Below are 17422 nucleotides of genomic sequence, written 5' to 3' on the forward strand. Positions count from 1 at the left end.
TTAAATTGACTTGAAATTAATCAGCCTCGAAGCATCTTCAGTCTCCTTCCAGGTGCTTTTCCCCACTGACTTGCACTCTGGCACTGTCACATCATTCTGGTACTCCTTGCTATGCCCAGTACACTTTGGGATAAAAATAATTAACTCAGAGCTAACAAAAGAATACAGAAGAAAAACAAATTAAGCAATATAATTCTTATAATGCTGATCCTTTATATTCTATGTTTTCTGCAACTGTGCACTTTTACAATTCTACTTCTGTGTAAGTTTTTATTTAGCCTACTACATCAGTGAAGCAAGGTCCTCGCCAGTGTATAAATCCATGTTGTGCCCTGAACTTCTGAGGCTCTGCCATGGAAACCTTTGAGCTCTCACTCACAGGTTACTCCCATAGTATTTCTGTGGTCATGGTGGGGCATCACTGGCCCCCAAATCAATAGGTTGTTGAGCTACTGTCATCGCAGGAGCTTGCAGGAGATGAGCTCCAGTGCAGGGACCATACTTCTACATCCCTGTTTGGCCCTGACCCCAGTTATCACTGACCTTCCTGCCAACCATTTTCTGTAGGTATCTCCTGCAGAATACCCTGCTGAGTGACTTGGGGGCACCTGATAAGGGCAATATTGGGAGCTTGCCAGTCAAATAATATTAACAAGTCACTCTTCATTTCTTGCTTGTTCTCTTAGATGACAAATGATGAATCTGCTTCCTCCGCTCCTTGGGCCATATCTGTGTGAATGACAAACCAGAGTGCGCAAGACCTGAATGGACTGGAATGGAACAAAAAACTGATTTACTGCCACAATCAACACATAGAGAAATATATTTTCTCATTTTCAGAATACAATCAGCTACCAAAAATATGTACATTACATCCTCCATCCTTATCTTCATTCTCCGTCCAGTATATTCCTTGCAGTACTTCACTTAAATTACTGAATTTCTAGAAATGCATCTCCTGCATTTGAAGCGTATATTTTCATCAAGAAAGATCTGCTGAACAGCTCAGCTCAAATGCTGCAGGAGTAGAAAGTTAGGATGAAGTATAAAGGTATAACTTGCTGCCACTTGTTACACTTAAACACTTCATATGATAAATGATTTTTTAATGGCTTCAGCTAAATTTTTAATTTAGATTTGAGTCTTGAAGTGGAGTGTGAGTGCAGAGATCTTTGTCTGTTGAAGAATCAGAACCTTGTTTGTCGGATTCAGTCCCTTTATGAGAAGAAGTGATGCTCTGATTTGTAGTAAAGCTGTTTCATATTCCTTTGGCACAGACATCTTTGTGTTAAAAAATGCAAGAAACAAGAATTATGATTGTCTTTTGCAATGCCAGGTAAATTGCTGTGGCTGACTTATGTATATAGGAGATTAATTGTATCCCAAAAGTTGGAAAAGTTGCTTAGTTGTAATTTCCACTGGGAGCTTTCTTTTTCTCATGGAGCAAGCCAAAATCCTCTAAACTTTAAATAGAAAGACTCACATGGAGTTCAGAATGCTTTGAATAGAAGGCTGGATGAACCTTTCTCTGGAAAGAATTCTTAAGCAGTGTTTAATCCTGTGCTCAGGACTATATAAAGCCATGAAAATACAGTTAAGAACTTTCTCCCACTCTTGGCCACTCCTGTGATAAAGAATATCTGAGATTTCAGTTCTCAGTGCACACACACTTACACAAATCTCCATGGTATTTGAATTTGGGGCTTTTATCTGGGATACATCCTAATGCAGAGAAAACACTTCTTTAGTGAGTCTACAGAAGTTACTCCAAGTAGCACCTGAAAATTGTAGCAAGTTCTTTGATAAGAAAGTAGAACTGGGAAAATAGGTAGTTGGTACATTGTGTTGTAGTTTCAGAGAACATCTGCATCAGTTATTCCTAGCTGACCATGGTGAATTGCTCTTCCAGTTAGGTCAGATTGCTGCAGAGCCATGAAGACTGCTATTTGTAATGAAAATAAATGCCTCAGATTTGTTTGACATGTCAGCCTGCGGGCTCTTATTATAATTTCACTGATCCTTGGTTTTCCACAGGCTATTTTCTCTTCTTGCCTTCCATCCCATTTCTGAGTAGATACTGTGCCTGTGACAGAGATCAGGCTAGTAGGTTAAACTGTTTTTGCATTGGTTATTAAGATATAAAATCTTTGTTTCAATTTGTTTGTCTCTCTGTAACTGCTATGAGTAGGTGAAATTCAGCTGCTTAAACACAGATGTCTAGGCCATTTTAGATATTATAAGTCAGCAGAGACATAGGCAAGCACAGGACTGGAAGATACAACATAGCAACTGGAGGCCAAACAGGTTATAGCAAATCATCTAAGTGGCACTATAAGTATGTGTGGTTTTGGCAGCTGAAGCCCCCTTGGTTTTTACTTCTTCACTTTCTTTGTATTACTTTGTCTTTAATATATTGTAAGAAAGACAATAAATCAAATTAAATGTGAATGCTGCTGCCATAATTAGTTTTTCTGATTTGAAACATCTTCTTAATTTCACTGCATGGGCTTGTTAATGATGGCTCACAACCCCACATGTCGGTAACAGCCCCAGACTATGGGTAAATGCTGGGATATGCTGAAGCAGGGAGCTTACAGGTCTATACAACTGGGGGAAGATGCATTGTCTGTTATTCTTCTATGTGCCTGTGAATCAGTGCAGGTGCTGGTTAGTTCCAGACAAGTCAAATCTTGTAAAAATAGTGGCCCAACCCTTGCAGTTAATAACGTCTCCCCACCTGCAGTGCTGAGGTGTTTGCACTGCAGGAATTCATCATGTTCTAGACCTGCACTTTGTTTTCTGCAGTGCAGATCATACGTCTGCTTGTCAATATTTCTCAGTTATTATTAACCAAGATTCCTCTCTGCCTGTTTATAAGTGGCACGGTTGTCTGGTTGTCTCTCTAAAATCTGTAAGTGTAACAAACATGGGATGTTGGGGATTTGGGGGGCTGAAACATATTAAGCTGTCTCCAGGCTTTTAGGTGTTTGAAAAACTGCATGGAAGCTAGAAATATCAGCAATTAAATATCCTGACAGATGACACTATGGATTCATGGGATATTATGAAAGAAATCTTTTCTTACTCTGTACAGGCATTAAAGGGGGGTGGGTTTTGTTACATTTTTAATATTGTTTAAAATGTGCAGACTCAGCGGGCTAGATAAGCAGAAAGGTTAGGGCTCCAAAGGCACTGACATGTTGGATGGCTATTGACACATTCATGTGCACTATAGAAACACCAAAACTGGAGATGTTTGAGAACACTTTCTGCTAATTTTCTTGATGAAAGAAGTGTTTCTAGAACTACCCGCCCTCAGCACTCCCACTCTGTGTGTGTATAAGCCTTAACACCTAACATAAATGCTAAGTCCTGGTTTGGAGGCCTAGTACTCTGAAAATTAGATACTGGACTGCCAAAATCTAATATTGTGTCTGTTTCTTTCTCTTCTTAGGCCTTTGAACCTGCATTGTTGTACCTACCACACGTGGAATACTACAGTGCTGCCGTTGGCAGGACCCATTAGGGCTTTTGCCTGCAGGACCTAGTGACTGACATGGCTTCAGTGCTTACATAGTGGTAGCTCTCAGGCATACGTTAGGGGCTAACACACAAAAGCACCATTTCTCTGCTGGCAATCATTTTCTTTCCTTCTAAAAGATCTGAGACTGACTGCTTTGTGCTGCAAGCCTACTCTGACTCCAAATGAAATACAGAGACCTTTGCTGTAAAATGTAAAACTGATAAATGAAGCAAAAGACATGTACATATGCAAATAGAGACTCATGAAAGACATATACGTAAGTCCCCTTTTAAAAAAAAAATAAAGGCCAGCTGTAAGAAAGCATTATGAAAGACATATATGTAAGTCCCCTTTAAAAAAAATAAAGGCCAGCTGTAAGAAAGCATTTAAAGATTAATGACCTTGTGGATGCACATCCAGAGAAATGGATAAGAACCTAGAATCCCAAATCAGGATTTGAGATTTCTCTCTCTAAGAACATGGTATAAATATAAAAACATCTTATAATGGCTCCCACAGCAGTCAGGGTATAAAGCTAGCACAGCATGGAGATAAACAGAAGGAAATTTTAAGAGTGTGTATTCGTAATCTTGATTTTGTTAAAATTTGATCGCTCTGCAGAAAGAAGTATATATATATATAGTTCAGGTCAGTGACAAGCTAAAATGAGAAGCATGGCTCCGCAGCTTAGCATTTGACACTCCACAGAAGTGGGTAATGTTGCATATCCTGGGCTCTAGCTTCAGGCATTCCTACATATTCTAAACTCATCAGTTACTGGATAATATATAAAAAACCAGGCCTGTCAGTTGTAGCTCAAACCCAGAAATCCCCCCTCACAGTTGGGTGCCTTGTCTCTTAGGTTACAGGATTAGAATTAAAGGGGGTCAGATCCTTTCCAGTTATTTCAGCTCACCAGAGAAGAGTTGGGGTGGGGAGTAGGAGTAGAAAGTTTGGTGTATTAGCATCTGAACATGCTTTTATTGCTCAGAAATGCTATACATTACACTGGCTCCTCCCATCTACTTAATTTGATGCTCGGTCTGAAAATGAATTGTGCGGGACAAAGCAAACTCAGTTGACTTTTAGAAGCATTAGCATTTCATTAATTTCTCTCGATGTGTAAAGCTTTATTTTTCAGACTTTAATGCAACAGCATGGCTTGCCCCCAACAATCAGATGAGCTTGTCTTTTTTGTGAATGGCAGGAAGGTAAGTTTTTAAATGCTTTTTTTCTTTTCTTTGAACAGCAGTACTTTAGTGTTTACTGTTCATATTCAGGAAAGCTCTTATTCTGGAGCAACAATTTATTCATGGATAATAATCTCTTCTCTTTGATCTTCCTTATAGCATCTTGCTTTCTACTGCAGTTTTTACATAGTCTGAATGTCTTTGTATCACTCCTCATATCACAGAACTTTTAGAATTATAGTTATCTGTTTACTAAAAGCTCATACTGGTATGAGCTTCTGAAGTTAATGTAGTTGGAGTAAATACATGACTAGTAAAAGAATATGCTGCTTACTAATATTGTTCCAGTAATTAATCAAAAGAAAATAAGTAGTTAATTTTTTTTCTGTTCTTGATGCCAAAAGCTCACATTCCATTTTATAAGACATTTTGTCACCTTTTCTTACTTTGCAGGTCAAGTGAATAAGAATTCCTGTTAACAAACACGTCACCCAAAATGTATTATAAGCTGAAATGAAGGAATTTTATTTCTTTGTTTAACAAACAAACAAACAAACAAACCTGCTGTGTATTTTTCTAGATATATTTTTCAGTTTTTTGGTCAATGTTTTTATACTCTAGAGAAAGGGTACTGGTTTTGTTTGGTTGGGGTTTTTTTTGCCAGGTGAATTAAGGAAAAGTAATTCAATTTTTTTCTGCCTGTTATGTTTTTTGCTAACTGTACTTAAAGGCATACTCTGAAATGCTAATATAAACTTCAAGGTGGCAAAGATACATAGAATTTTCACGCACACAAGTCCATGGCTGTAAAATGAAGGGATTTCTGATTCATGCTGATAAGAAACAACAAATAATCTAGTCCAAGGACACTTTTCTTCCTACTATTGTCTATCCAATGCTTACTCAGCCTCTCTTCCCTTTCAGTTCTCTGAACAAACTATTATTTCTATTGCTTTAAAAGGGCATACTTGACCAATACTGCCTGATCCATTAATTTTTTTATCTCCAGATTGTGATCAAGTAACAGGATCCTATTGCTGAACAAACACACCACATTAATCCACAATCACTGCACTTCAACATCGTAGTTAATCCTCGTGAGATGATTATATAAGATCCCACTCTAACCCATAATCTCTTTTTTTATTTCATAATGTAGGTAATAGAAAGGCAGGCAGATCCCGAAGACTTGCTGCTGTATTATCTAAGAAAGAAGCATATCCTTTTTTTGAACTTTGCCTTTGAGTTCTATAATTTTGTAAACTACTGCAACTGGGGATTACAATTATTTGTTTCACTTTTCTTTGGGAACCAATGTAAACAGAACAATAAGTAGAAATTACACAACTTGCCTTGTATTTGTTCTCAGCAGAGCAACCCAGTGCATATGTGCATTGTGTCTTTAGCTTTGCTGTTGAGAGCCTTCTATGCTGGAAGAAAACCAACATTAATTTAAGGTTTAACTGGAGAATAGACACAACTAATTATGTGTAAGGATTAGGAATGACTAAGCATTATGACTAAGGCTAATAAGAAGCCCTCAGTGTTCATTCCCGATTTCAGTGACAAGAAGATCCCTTCAATTCTGCACGTGCACACAAAACAAGGGAGACTCGGAAGAACATGAAGAAAAAATAACTTTTGAATGTTGTATTTTTTTTTTCTTTAATGGTCTCCTTTGCAGTCCGTCTCTCAGGTACAAAATATGGCTGTGGAGTAGGAGGATGTGGTGCCTGCACTGTGATGATATCCACATATGATTCAGTTGCCAAGCAGATACAGTATCCTCATGCTGATATTTAGAAATAGTAATTTAGTGTTTTGGGAAAACTGACATTCAGTTTCTTTCAATTTAGATGGATTTTGGGGAGTTCTGGTACATATTTAAAAGGCTTACCTATAGCCTTCCTCTACAAAGGTAATTACAGGGTTGGCCTCACTACTACGCAGTAACAGAGATTTAGATCCTCTCTCTTCAGTCTTTGAAAAAGAACAAAACAAAAACCCAACACCAACCCCCCTCAACTTTCTGGGGAAATTATGTTTTTAATTTGTGTTCTTTGTGATTTGAGATTTCAGCAGCCCTTTTGTCATCTGCCTCTCTTGACCCTTTCTTGCTTATTCAAGGATATGTCACTGTTAATAAGTCTTCATTAGATGTTTCATGCAATCATTGATAAAATCTCCATGGATTTCAGCAATAGACAGATTACATTGTAATTGTACAGTTTTGCCCACAACAAAGTTAGGATTTCTACTTTCTTTCTCTCTCTGGCTCTTGAAACTTTGTTCCATTAGAAATGCCGTGCCTGACTTCATCACATCTGGCTCTAGAATTTGGGCTTCAACAAAATATGTAGTCCTTTTTTTTTTTTAACTTAAACTTCCACTTCTTAAATTAGAAAAGCTTATTAATGCATAACTCCTTGATGTGGGAGCAAGATGCATACTCTCATGGTCCAAGGGCAGGATTTTGTGTGCTTTCATATCCTTCTCCCCATGTCTTCTGCTCAATCTGAACATGTCTAGATTAGCTGGAGTATATATCCTTTGTTTCCTCCTCCATGGACCCATATGACAAAGCTATGTAACACCACAGTTCTCCTTCACACCTTAAAGACATCATCCTGCCAACTCCTGCCTTCTCCCCATATGTTCATTACATGGTGCTGCTGTCACTACTGTGGAAGGGGTTGGAAGCATAAAAACCAGGATTCATCCAATTCAGGTGAGAATATTCTGGACTGTGTAGGTCTGCAAGATAATAAGGTTTTCCTGTTCTATGTCTGTAATGAAGCTGGGTTCTGTGAGAAGGTGCTGAGTCTCTGCAATATAGGATCTCTGAAGTGCTTCTATAAACTCTGAATGTTGTCTGATCTTTTTAGATGAAAAGGTGTTTTTAGGAATTAGTACAGTAATTGCTGCATTGTGACTGGCTCTGTATGGAGCATGGAAGGAGCTCCTCCTTATGTACTACCATGCAGGGAGCACATCACAATCTCCAGAACATAGGGCTATCCAGCCGTATGCCATGTAGGATGCCAGCTTTCAGAATGGGATGGTGAAGGACAAAGAGCATTAGTCAGTTCCATTTAGTCACCAGCATGGCCTCTGGCCATCTCATTGAGGACAATATACTGGATATGTTGTAGTAAGGGGTAAGTGACTCCAAGTGGCAACCAGACTGATTAGACACATTTTCCCTGTATGCCAGAGATTTTCCTTCAATTAGGTCAGCTCTTTACTTCCTCCACTCTGGCATGTCCCTGAAAAACAACAGTCTGACCAAGTAGATTAGGAATGTTTTCTAAACATCCTCTTTTTTCTCATTATTATTTTCCAAGGGTCTTGACCCTGGGACTGGTCTGTGCTGAAGCTCTGGTTGAGGAAATGTTCTGTGTTCTGTCCTTCATGGTTAGAAATACTTAATGTATTCTTTAAATGTAAACTGGAAGTCTTGGGCCTTATTCTGTTCTCATATCAAGGAATTATGATCATGAGGTTCTAAACTGGAGCAAGTATTACCCTTAAACTACATGATTGCTCTGAGCATTTTCCTCATGAATGATCATAGTGGGATAGTCAAAGTGCTGCTACTGGCCTACAGCCAGTAGATTACATACCTAAAGATGGCTGTTCAGAAAGCCAGTGAAGCCATTTCCTGGATTCACGGCCCGTTGTTCTGTTTTTTTCTAGGAAAGACTGGCCAAGTACCATGGCTCGCAGTGTGGCTTCTGCACCCCTGGGATGGTGATGTCCATATATGCTTTACTGAGAAACCATGCAGAACCTTCCATGGAGCAGATAATTTCTGCTCTGGATGGTAGGTTTCAGACAGTAAATTGTAAAAAGTATAAGAAAGGAATAAATGGTTGATTGCCAAGGTCATAAGTATGATTTGACTCAAAGAGCAGTAGATGGTGTTCCAAAGTGGTATTTTGTCATAGCCGTGGTGGTTTAAGGATGTCCCAAAATCATAAAAAGATGGTTCAGACTGGGGACTTTAAATGGGATACGTGGTGACATCTTGCACTGTCTAAATATTTCTGAAAATCCCTGTGTTTAGAACAGCTTGCTTTTATAGCCCTCCTACACCAGCAGCCTCAGTATGGTGCAATGTGAGTACAGTGTTAAAATGAATACAGTGAAAAAAGTAGGTTCTATTTTATCTGCAGTGTAAGTACTCACCTACCAATAATACAAAGTCCCTAATACAGATTTCAACAGTTACAGGGGAAGTAGATTAGATGACATTTTAGGCCACTGAAATATTCTCTGCTCTTCAAGCAAGACTTACTACAATAGGTGAAGCAACTTCAACTCACTTTCTAGTCCCAAATTTGCTAACGCACCTATGACTCCCAAAATAATTGACCCTTCCCACCAGATTTTGACTTCATGAAGGAAATCACAGAAATTCCAGTAGAGATTTTACTACTGCTATTAATTGTATATGAAAACCATGATAGTGACGGACAGCAAGAGATTTTTGATTGAATTATAAAACTTGAAGACCCTAGTGGTAGTATTAATTACAGTATTTACTTTTGGATGCCTTTCATAAATTGATTTTTTGAATACATTCATCAAGTAATTCATATTATTATTAGAAATGGCCTTTAAAATAATATATTTTAACCATGCATCATAATCACTATTGAAGTAAAATTTCTTATTTTTACAGATGTGATTTTGCCCACTTAAGAGTAAGGACATAAATTTCAGCATTTCATATCTACAGGTTTGATGCCAGACCATAATTAATTCCCAATTATGTCAGTACTCCCTAACATTGTTCTGGTTTCTTATAATTGATTATCATATGGTTTATTTCAGGTAATTTGTGCCGTTGCACAGGATACAGGCCAATTATAGACAGCTACACATCTTTTGCTAGGGTAGGTCAATATTTTCAAATGTGTTTCTTGTTTTGGGACAGTTGGTGCTATCTGAAAAGGCTGAGCCTCCTTGAAGTACCTACCTGGAGTCTAGCTTCATGTGGAAATTCTTTTTGGTTCAGCCTTTGGAAAATCTAGCTCTTTTACTTTTCAAATGTGCTGGGCACTTACAGCTGCCACTGACTTTACATTTACATGTACCCTTGCAATGCACTTAAAAATCCTTTATGTCAGTTCCAATGACTTGATCCAGGCACAACTGACATAATTTTGAGTTTTTTCCATTTGCTTTCTGGATTGTTAGGTACCCAAAAGGAACTCACTCCTAGGGGCCTTATGGTTTAACAGGTCTCCTGGAGCAACCTCAAGGGACTGAACAAATCTGCTTTGGAACAGGAAGAATCAAAACATTAATTTACAAATAAATCATAAAGCTGCCTCCTTAGTTTTAGCATAGGATATGATTTCTTTAGGAGCCAACATGCTGCCAACTCAGAGGAACTGGACAGTGTTGCTTGGATCAGGAAGAATGTGTGTGTTCATATTCTACAGGAGGTCAGGTAAGTTACATTAGATTTTTTTTCAATTATCTCCTGTTTGCATGATAAAATTTATAGAAAAGGGCCATCTTGAGCTATGGCAGCAGCTGCTTTTCTGTCCTTGGGCATTTATCCCAGACTGAAGTCCATGCTCTGTGCTCTCAGTGCTGCAGAAAGGTAGCACAAGCATATCTGCATTGCTGTGTAGTCAGAATGCAGACAGCTTTGACCTATTTAGTGATACTTTACAGTGAATATGTGGATCTCAATATTAAATGTTTATTTTGTTTTGAGAGGAAGAAAACTGTTGATCAGAGACATCTTTCTTAAAAAAGCTGATCTTTATGTGAAGTTGAACTCCCTTAGCAGAAGTTTTGCAGCCATTAGCATGGCTTGTTTCTGTGTGTATAAGACACGAACTCTGAATTTCTGAAGGTGAAACAAAGCTGTTCCTGTGCAATGTCAGTTTGTACTTGCAAGGCATTTCATAAGCATTAGTGTGTGTTAGTGGCTCCAAGATCTTCAGGGAAGTGTCTCATTCTTCTACCTTCTATACTAATTGATATATTGGTATTGTTTCAAAATATACTTTCTTTTATTTTTACTCAACATATGCACATTTTAAAATCACAAGTCATCTCATTTGTGTTTCTTCTGGCAAAGTTTCCACAATTTCCACAAACCATGTATAAGGAACATAAGAACTCCAGTTCACAGAAGGCCTTCAGAAATGTCCTCCACTTCCTATGTGCATCTCAGAACTTGATGTGTTCTTCCACCTGCTATAAGAGGCCATAGTGCCCTAATATGACTCCATCTTGCTTCATGATGAGGAATTGAACTCCTTGGATAAATTTCCTCTGACTGAAAAACTTTAAGGATCCTCTAAAGTAAAATGTCTTTGGAAATTGGAGGAAAACTTGTTTTGACAGTGAAAAACCTTAGAGCCCCAAGGACTGTAACTGGATGTTTGTGCACGTGTTTATTGTCTCTGCTCCTTTAAGAACTGAGAATTGTTGGCCAGCTGCTGCCAAGGTTGTTGGAAGCATGAATCTGGCAATGCAGCAGTTGCCAGTTACAAAACAGCACTTTGCATGCTCTCTTATTTGGCTTTCCCTGATTTGCATTTGTTGTAGTTGCTTTCATCCAACTTAAATAGCTAGTGCCTAATTATTGTAAAGATCACGGGAGAGCCAGAATTTGTTGCGGTTTCATCAACAGAGTCAGTCAGTAGACTAGATCACTCAGAGCCAGATCTTATAGTTACCATGGCCACGATCTGTTCAGAGTGCCCAGAGATAATGACTCTTTGGGGAAGGGATAAGATGTTTCAGACTAGGATATGTCAATCTATTTTTCTATTCAATATACTTGAGACCTGTTGCTATCTGGTCTGGTAAGATTTTTCATTCTGAAAATAAATCACTGAGGCAGACAAAAATAACCAGTGCTGGTAACATGGCATATGCTGTCTCCTTTCATGTAAGCTCCTGAAAGCTCAGAAGATGCATAGCCTCACAAGAGGCCTCAGCAGAAAAATAGACATCTGTAAACAAGTAGAAAAAGCTAATTTTTATGGTGTGCTGTCAGCATTCAGGTCTTGCAGTGCTTATTCAAGCGTGGAGAGGCTCTCCTCAAGCAGAGAAGAAGCCTTTCTGATCAGATGGACTGCTACATTCTTTGTGTCACATCAGACTCTGTCAGGAAGCTCCTTAACAGGCACAGAAAGAAAGAACATTAACTGTACAATCCAGCACTGCATTTTCCCACAGTAGACATTTCACCCAGTGTGGCTGCTACACATTTGCTATGACCACTTTCAGGAAATACTGCAAGATCTTTCTTGAGGCTTGATGTATTTCTAGCAAAAGCTTGAGAGTGATTAGTATGATAGTCTCCTGTCTTTAGAGTAGTTTGTGAATAGGTAAAACAGAACTAAACATTAAAAATTAATTTGAGCATCTTGAATTTTTGAATGCAAGTTAACCTATAAAGTGTCAAAAATCAATGTCACCTCAGAAAAGAATCTCATCTGTTGACAAAGACTTGCAACTTTGAAAATATGCATTCTTCTTTTTTTCCCTCCAATTTCTTTGCAGATTAATTCAGGTTTTTGCAATCCAGAAGAATTCCCACCTGTGGATCCAACACAGGAATTTATATTTCCTCCTGAACTAATGGTAGGTCTTACTGACTTTTGTTATCAATTAAGCATGACTGAATTCCTGCAAATGTTGAAAACACGTTTTTGTTAAGCTGAACGATCTATCTTCAGATAAACAGAAAAGATCCGCTTTAGTCAAACATAATAAGGCATTTCCATGTCAATAATATATATGTTGTCAACTGTTACAAATAGCTCATATTTTCAAAAAAGAAATTGTTTGCCTCTCCAGAACCAAAACTGTGTTTCCAGACTTTTCCCAAAAGAACTCCTTACTCAGAACCATTTTATTTTGGATCAGTTGGCTTTTTTTTTTTTTTTTGTGTGTGTGTGTGTGGAATATAGTATTTTCTTTGAAAGTTCTCAAAAGAGCTTCTCCATCTTTTCTGTCTTGTGATTCTCTGTTGGATTCAAGTGACCACAGGGCCCATTATTTCCTTCCAACTGGTATATAGAACCTATCAACCTGAGACTGACATACATCTCAGAAATGCTGCAAGTCCACCAGACAGGCAAAGGGCTTGAAAAGGAAAGAAGAAGAGGGTTTATTGCAGTAGTTATTGGAAACTCATGGAAGGACAGATAGCAACTTGAAAGGAGAAGGCACAAAGTGCCCATGATCTGCAGAGAGAGGCAAGAGAAGAGAGCTATGAAAATGGTAGTGCAGGATTTACCCAGACCAGACTGAGTCAAATCCAAGCAGGCAGGTCCAGGCTGTTTTTTAATCCTCGCTCATGTTTCAACAGCTTCTTGTGAAATACCTTGTTTGCACTCCTTTTGCAAATATTCATGGGCACTTCTTGCTGCTTTTACACAATCACCTCAGAGGCACAAATGTTCATTTGAGTTGTGGGAAAGCATGGCATTGTTCTTTGATTTCTTACTGCATTACAGAATGTTGTTTGCTGCAAGACAGTTGGCTTTGTAAACAGTTGTTCTAGACTACAACTTCCTTGTTTAATGAGTGCCTCTCAGTGCAGAATACGCATAGTAAGGCATAAGCTCCTTTATAAAATCATGAAGTGGAAGGCAGATTTACCTTTCTGCTGCTTGACATGCCTTTGAGAGATTTATGCTTTAAGAATGGAAGTATTAAATGGACATTTTGTCTTATACTTGGCTTAAAGATCTTGGATAAACTGCTAAGGCTCAAAAAGCTGTTCAGACAGAAAGTTGTTGCCATCATCCTTTCTACATGTTCAAACAGTCAGGAGATGCCTGAAAAACACTTTGATTAAACAAAAATTTAAATACTAATTAACTATCCCAATAAGACAATATTTCTGAAAAGATTAATCCTTGCAGACAAATGGGAAAGTAGGTACTTTAATTTTAAAAACCATTTTACATATTGTAGAAACTAGTCTGGGTCTAGTACAGTAGATACAAGACACTCAGCAAATGGGGATGTAGTAATCCTCCCTGACTAAGTGTCATGGTTTAACCCCAGCCAGCAACCAAGCACCACACAGCTACTTGCTCACTCCCTTCTCATTGGAACAGAGGAGAGAATTGGAAGAGTAAAAGTGAGAAAAATAACTTGTGGGCTAAGATAAAGACAGTTTAATAGGTAAAGCAAAAGCCTTGCACACAAGCAAAGCAAAACAAGGAATTCATTCACTGCTTCCCATGGGGCAGCAGACTTTCAGCCATCCCCAGGAAAGCAGAGCTCCATTGTGTGTAATGGTTACTTGGGAAGACAAACACCATCACTCCAAACGTCCCTTCCTTCCTTCTAGCCTCAGGTTTATATGCTGAGCATGACATCATATGGTATGGAATATCCCTTTGCTCAACTGGGGTCAGCAGTCCCACTGTGTCCCTTCCCAACTTCTTGTGCACCCTCAGCCTACTCACTGGTGGGGTGGTGTGAGAAGCAGAAAAGTCCTTGATGCTGTGTAAGCACTGCTCAGCAAGAACAAAAACATTTCTGCATTATCAACACTATGTTCAACACAAATACAAAACATAGACCCATACTAGCTACTATGAAGAAAATTACCTCTAGCTCAGCCAGAACCAGCACACCAAGGGAATACACTTCTTGTATTCTGTCACATATGCAGTCAGATTTTTGCCATTCCCACAAAGTCCAGTCAATATTGCTTTATTGTTTACATCATGTACAAAGGGTGTCTTTCAGAATCATCAGAGCAGGAGAAAGGAAAACATAAAGTTAATCTTCTACCACTCATTTAGTGTGTCTCGTACCAAGTCATTTAGTTGGTTCTCAGCTCAGTTTCTCAAGAAATGATATAGTTACAATAAAAGCTCAGCATGGTACAGCACTTCGGGAATCTCAGATGAAAAGCCCCATCAATGTCCCACTGTCTATCACAACACAGTGTACTAGTTATTAATATGGTGGTTTATATTTACCTTAGTTAAAATTGCCAAATCTTTGTCATTTCCACCACAGAGAATGGCTCAAGAGCAGCAAAAAACAACTCTGATTTTCCATGGCAAGAGAACAACGTGGATTTCTCCCACTAGCCTGAAGGAGCTTCTGGAGCTGAAAGCCAAGTATCCAAAAGCACCCCTGGTTGTGGGGAACACCAGTGTGGGTATGGAAGTACAACAAATTTTTTGGCACACAGATTACATTATGCAGTAGACACATAATCTTTCATTTTATCTTCTGGGGATCCTAAATGCATTCTTTCACTGAAATGATTGTGCCTCTGTATTTAGGCTAATGTAATTTCCTTGGATTTTTTGCAGAATGTCATTAACTAAATTAGGACTAGTATCACCAGCAGCTGAGTCCAGGTTTTGTGCTGCCTAACTTCTCCCAGTAACCCATGATAAACAATTTGTGTTAATAAAGGAGGACTCGCTCATGCTGATGAGAGCCAAACATTTCACATCCACGTTAGCTTGAGCATCACAAAATAAATAATGTCCATGAAAAGGGCACAGTAACCCCATTTGCCATGATATCCAGTCACTGGCTAGTTTCTGCATACCATGCATGTTGGGTTTTTTACTTTTATAAATTGCCAATATACTTTTTTTTGAGGGAGTAATCAGTCAGGAGGAATTTGGTAAGAATATATCCTTCACTGTTGGGACAGTAAAGGCACAGATCAAAAGAGAACCCTCTGGGTTTTCTAGTTATCTGTACATTGCCCAGTAAAGGGCATGGTTTTTGTTTAGTAATATAACCCCATGATGGAGCACTTGGCAAAGCACCAAACCTTAAGTCTAAAAACTTCAAGTCCCTTCACGTCAAGGGAAAGCTCTCTGCTGCCATCGGATCAGGCTCTAAAACAGTCATTGCAGAGCAAAGAGGACTACCATAGAAAGCCTGAGGTTTACAAAAGAGAGAGGCTATTATATAATCTAGTTACTACATGTATAAACAAGTTTGGGAATAATTTTTTTTTAATTGCACAAGAAGAGAACAAGGGAATTATGTAGCTCATGCAGAAAGGTGGAGTGAGTAGCTAGAAATATGATAAAGCAGGTGTGGAATTTTGTATAGCTCTGAGGTGAGAGGTGAAATCTGAATGTGATATAGGAAAGGAACAGAAACCAATCCAGAGGAAAAGGAGCAAGAGTCAGGAAAGAGAATATTGAACTTTGGACTTCAGATCAGCCTTTGGACTGCAGAAGGAAGCAGATGAAGTAGACCTGGTAAAAATTAACCCTATCCTAGCAAAAGCCAGGACAGCAGTAAAATGTAATATTCATGATACTGTACAACAAAAACCCATAAGACTTTGAAACTACTTAGTTACAATGGTTTTGAACTTTTCAGTCTCCGTGTCAAGGCATATGGTTAATTCTTTAAATAGATCTCCAATCATACTATCATATTTTGCCTTTCAGGACTCAAAAAAAATCACCATGGTGTCTATCATCCAATCATTCTCCATCCTGTTAGAATTCCAGAAATGCGTGTTGTGAGTAGCACAAATGATGGTAAGTCTCCAAGTTACCTCTACTGATGGTACAAACAGCGGTGACTGAATTAACTTGGGTCTTGTATTTTGAAACCAGAAGCAATAAGCACCATTGTCTGTCAGCGTGCGGAATGTTTTTGAGTTTTTTCTCTCTGTAGCAGCCATTTCACTAAGCCTTTTAACCAGTATGTCAGCTCATCTATGGTCTGGAGATGAGGGATGGTCACAGACAATTTATGATACTGTTCTGCAAAAACATATTTGTTCAAATCTCAAATTTCTGCAGACAGCACACATAGGGGAAGGCCATAGGTCAAACTTATTTTTTTCATGTTTTCACCGATCATGAGCCTTTCTGTCACAACCATTGATCTAACAAAGTCTGCAGAACATTGATTCAGCTAGGGCTAGATTTTCAACACAAAATATTCAGAGACAAATTTCCAATCCAAAATATCACAAGATTTTTTTTGGAGTGGCTGGGCTGGATTCTCAGCTAATAGAAATTATCACAGATGCACTGACACCAAAAGGGCTGTGCTAATGTCCAACAATTGAGAATCCAGTTTGGTAGGTGCATCACCTACATGAGTAGAGGCATTACACCTCTAGCAAAAGAACGAAATGCAGCATCTTCCCTATGGGAAATCAAGCTATTAAAAATCAGGGAAATTAACATTTTGTTACAGTTGTCTCTCTCTCTCTCTCTCTCCTTATATTCTCCTAGCTCCATGATTTACAGCAGCTACTGAATTATAAATACTTTCAAATTATTATGCTAATATCAGTGCAATTCTGCATTTAAGCAGATCCATCAATAAAAGAACTTTAGAACACAGCCCCTTTGTTCAGAAAAAACACTACACAATGCTTGAAGACTTCTCTGCAGGCTTACTCGAGTGTTCACTAAAGTCCCTGGTAGAGACTTCTCTGATAATACTGAAAGTGTGACCGAGTGTTTGCGGATTGGTCTTGGAAGATTCCAATAATTTGGTCATCGTTCAGCTTAATGAGTCAACTGTTGTTCATGCCTTTGGGGATACACACACAAAAAAGGGACATGCATTGATGTGTGCTAATACACAATGTATATTTGTCAGGTATGTTTGTATACTAGGAACCATCGCTGAATAAGCAAATTGTATCTGCACTTCTTACTGCATGTAATATAAAATGCACCTTACTATCATTTCTCTTCGTCTT

At 38.5% G+C, this 17422-nt stretch overlaps 2 protein-coding genes across 2 annotated transcripts in view; both read left to right on the forward strand.

The window, feature by feature from the left end:
* Nucleotides 1-134, forward strand: part of LOC104526462 (aldehyde oxidase) — a 39201-nt gene extending 39067 nt beyond the window's left edge. Inside the window, exon 35 of the mRNA XM_029085435.1 lies at nucleotides 53-134. Coding sequence (XP_028941268.1) covers nucleotides 53-134 — 82 coding nt within the window. The remainder of the gene's footprint in view (nucleotides 1-52) is intronic.
* Nucleotides 135-4680: 4546 nt separating this feature from the next.
* LOC104526463 (aldehyde oxidase 2) overlaps nucleotides 4681-17422 on the forward strand; it is a 40899-nt gene continuing 28157 nt past the window's right edge. Inside the window, exons 1-10 of the mRNA XM_029085436.1 lie at nucleotides 4681-4734; nucleotides 5873-5930; nucleotides 6398-6494; nucleotides 7333-7441; nucleotides 8410-8536; nucleotides 9550-9611; nucleotides 10085-10171; nucleotides 12250-12330; nucleotides 14734-14878; nucleotides 16146-16238. Of these exons, the coding sequence (XP_028941269.1) occupies nucleotides 4681-4734; nucleotides 5873-5930; nucleotides 6398-6494; nucleotides 7333-7441; nucleotides 8410-8536; nucleotides 9550-9611; nucleotides 10085-10171; nucleotides 12250-12330; nucleotides 14734-14878; nucleotides 16146-16238 (913 nt within the window). The remainder of the gene's footprint in view (nucleotides 4735-5872; nucleotides 5931-6397; nucleotides 6495-7332; nucleotides 7442-8409; nucleotides 8537-9549; nucleotides 9612-10084; nucleotides 10172-12249; nucleotides 12331-14733; nucleotides 14879-16145; nucleotides 16239-17422) is intronic.

The sequence above is a fragment of the Antrostomus carolinensis genome, unplaced genomic scaffold (assembly GCF_000700745.2).
Source record: "Antrostomus carolinensis isolate BGI_N321 unplaced genomic scaffold, ASM70074v2 scaffold18526, whole genome shotgun sequence".
Taxonomy (NCBI): Eukaryota; Metazoa; Chordata; class Aves; order Caprimulgiformes; family Caprimulgidae; genus Antrostomus; species Antrostomus carolinensis.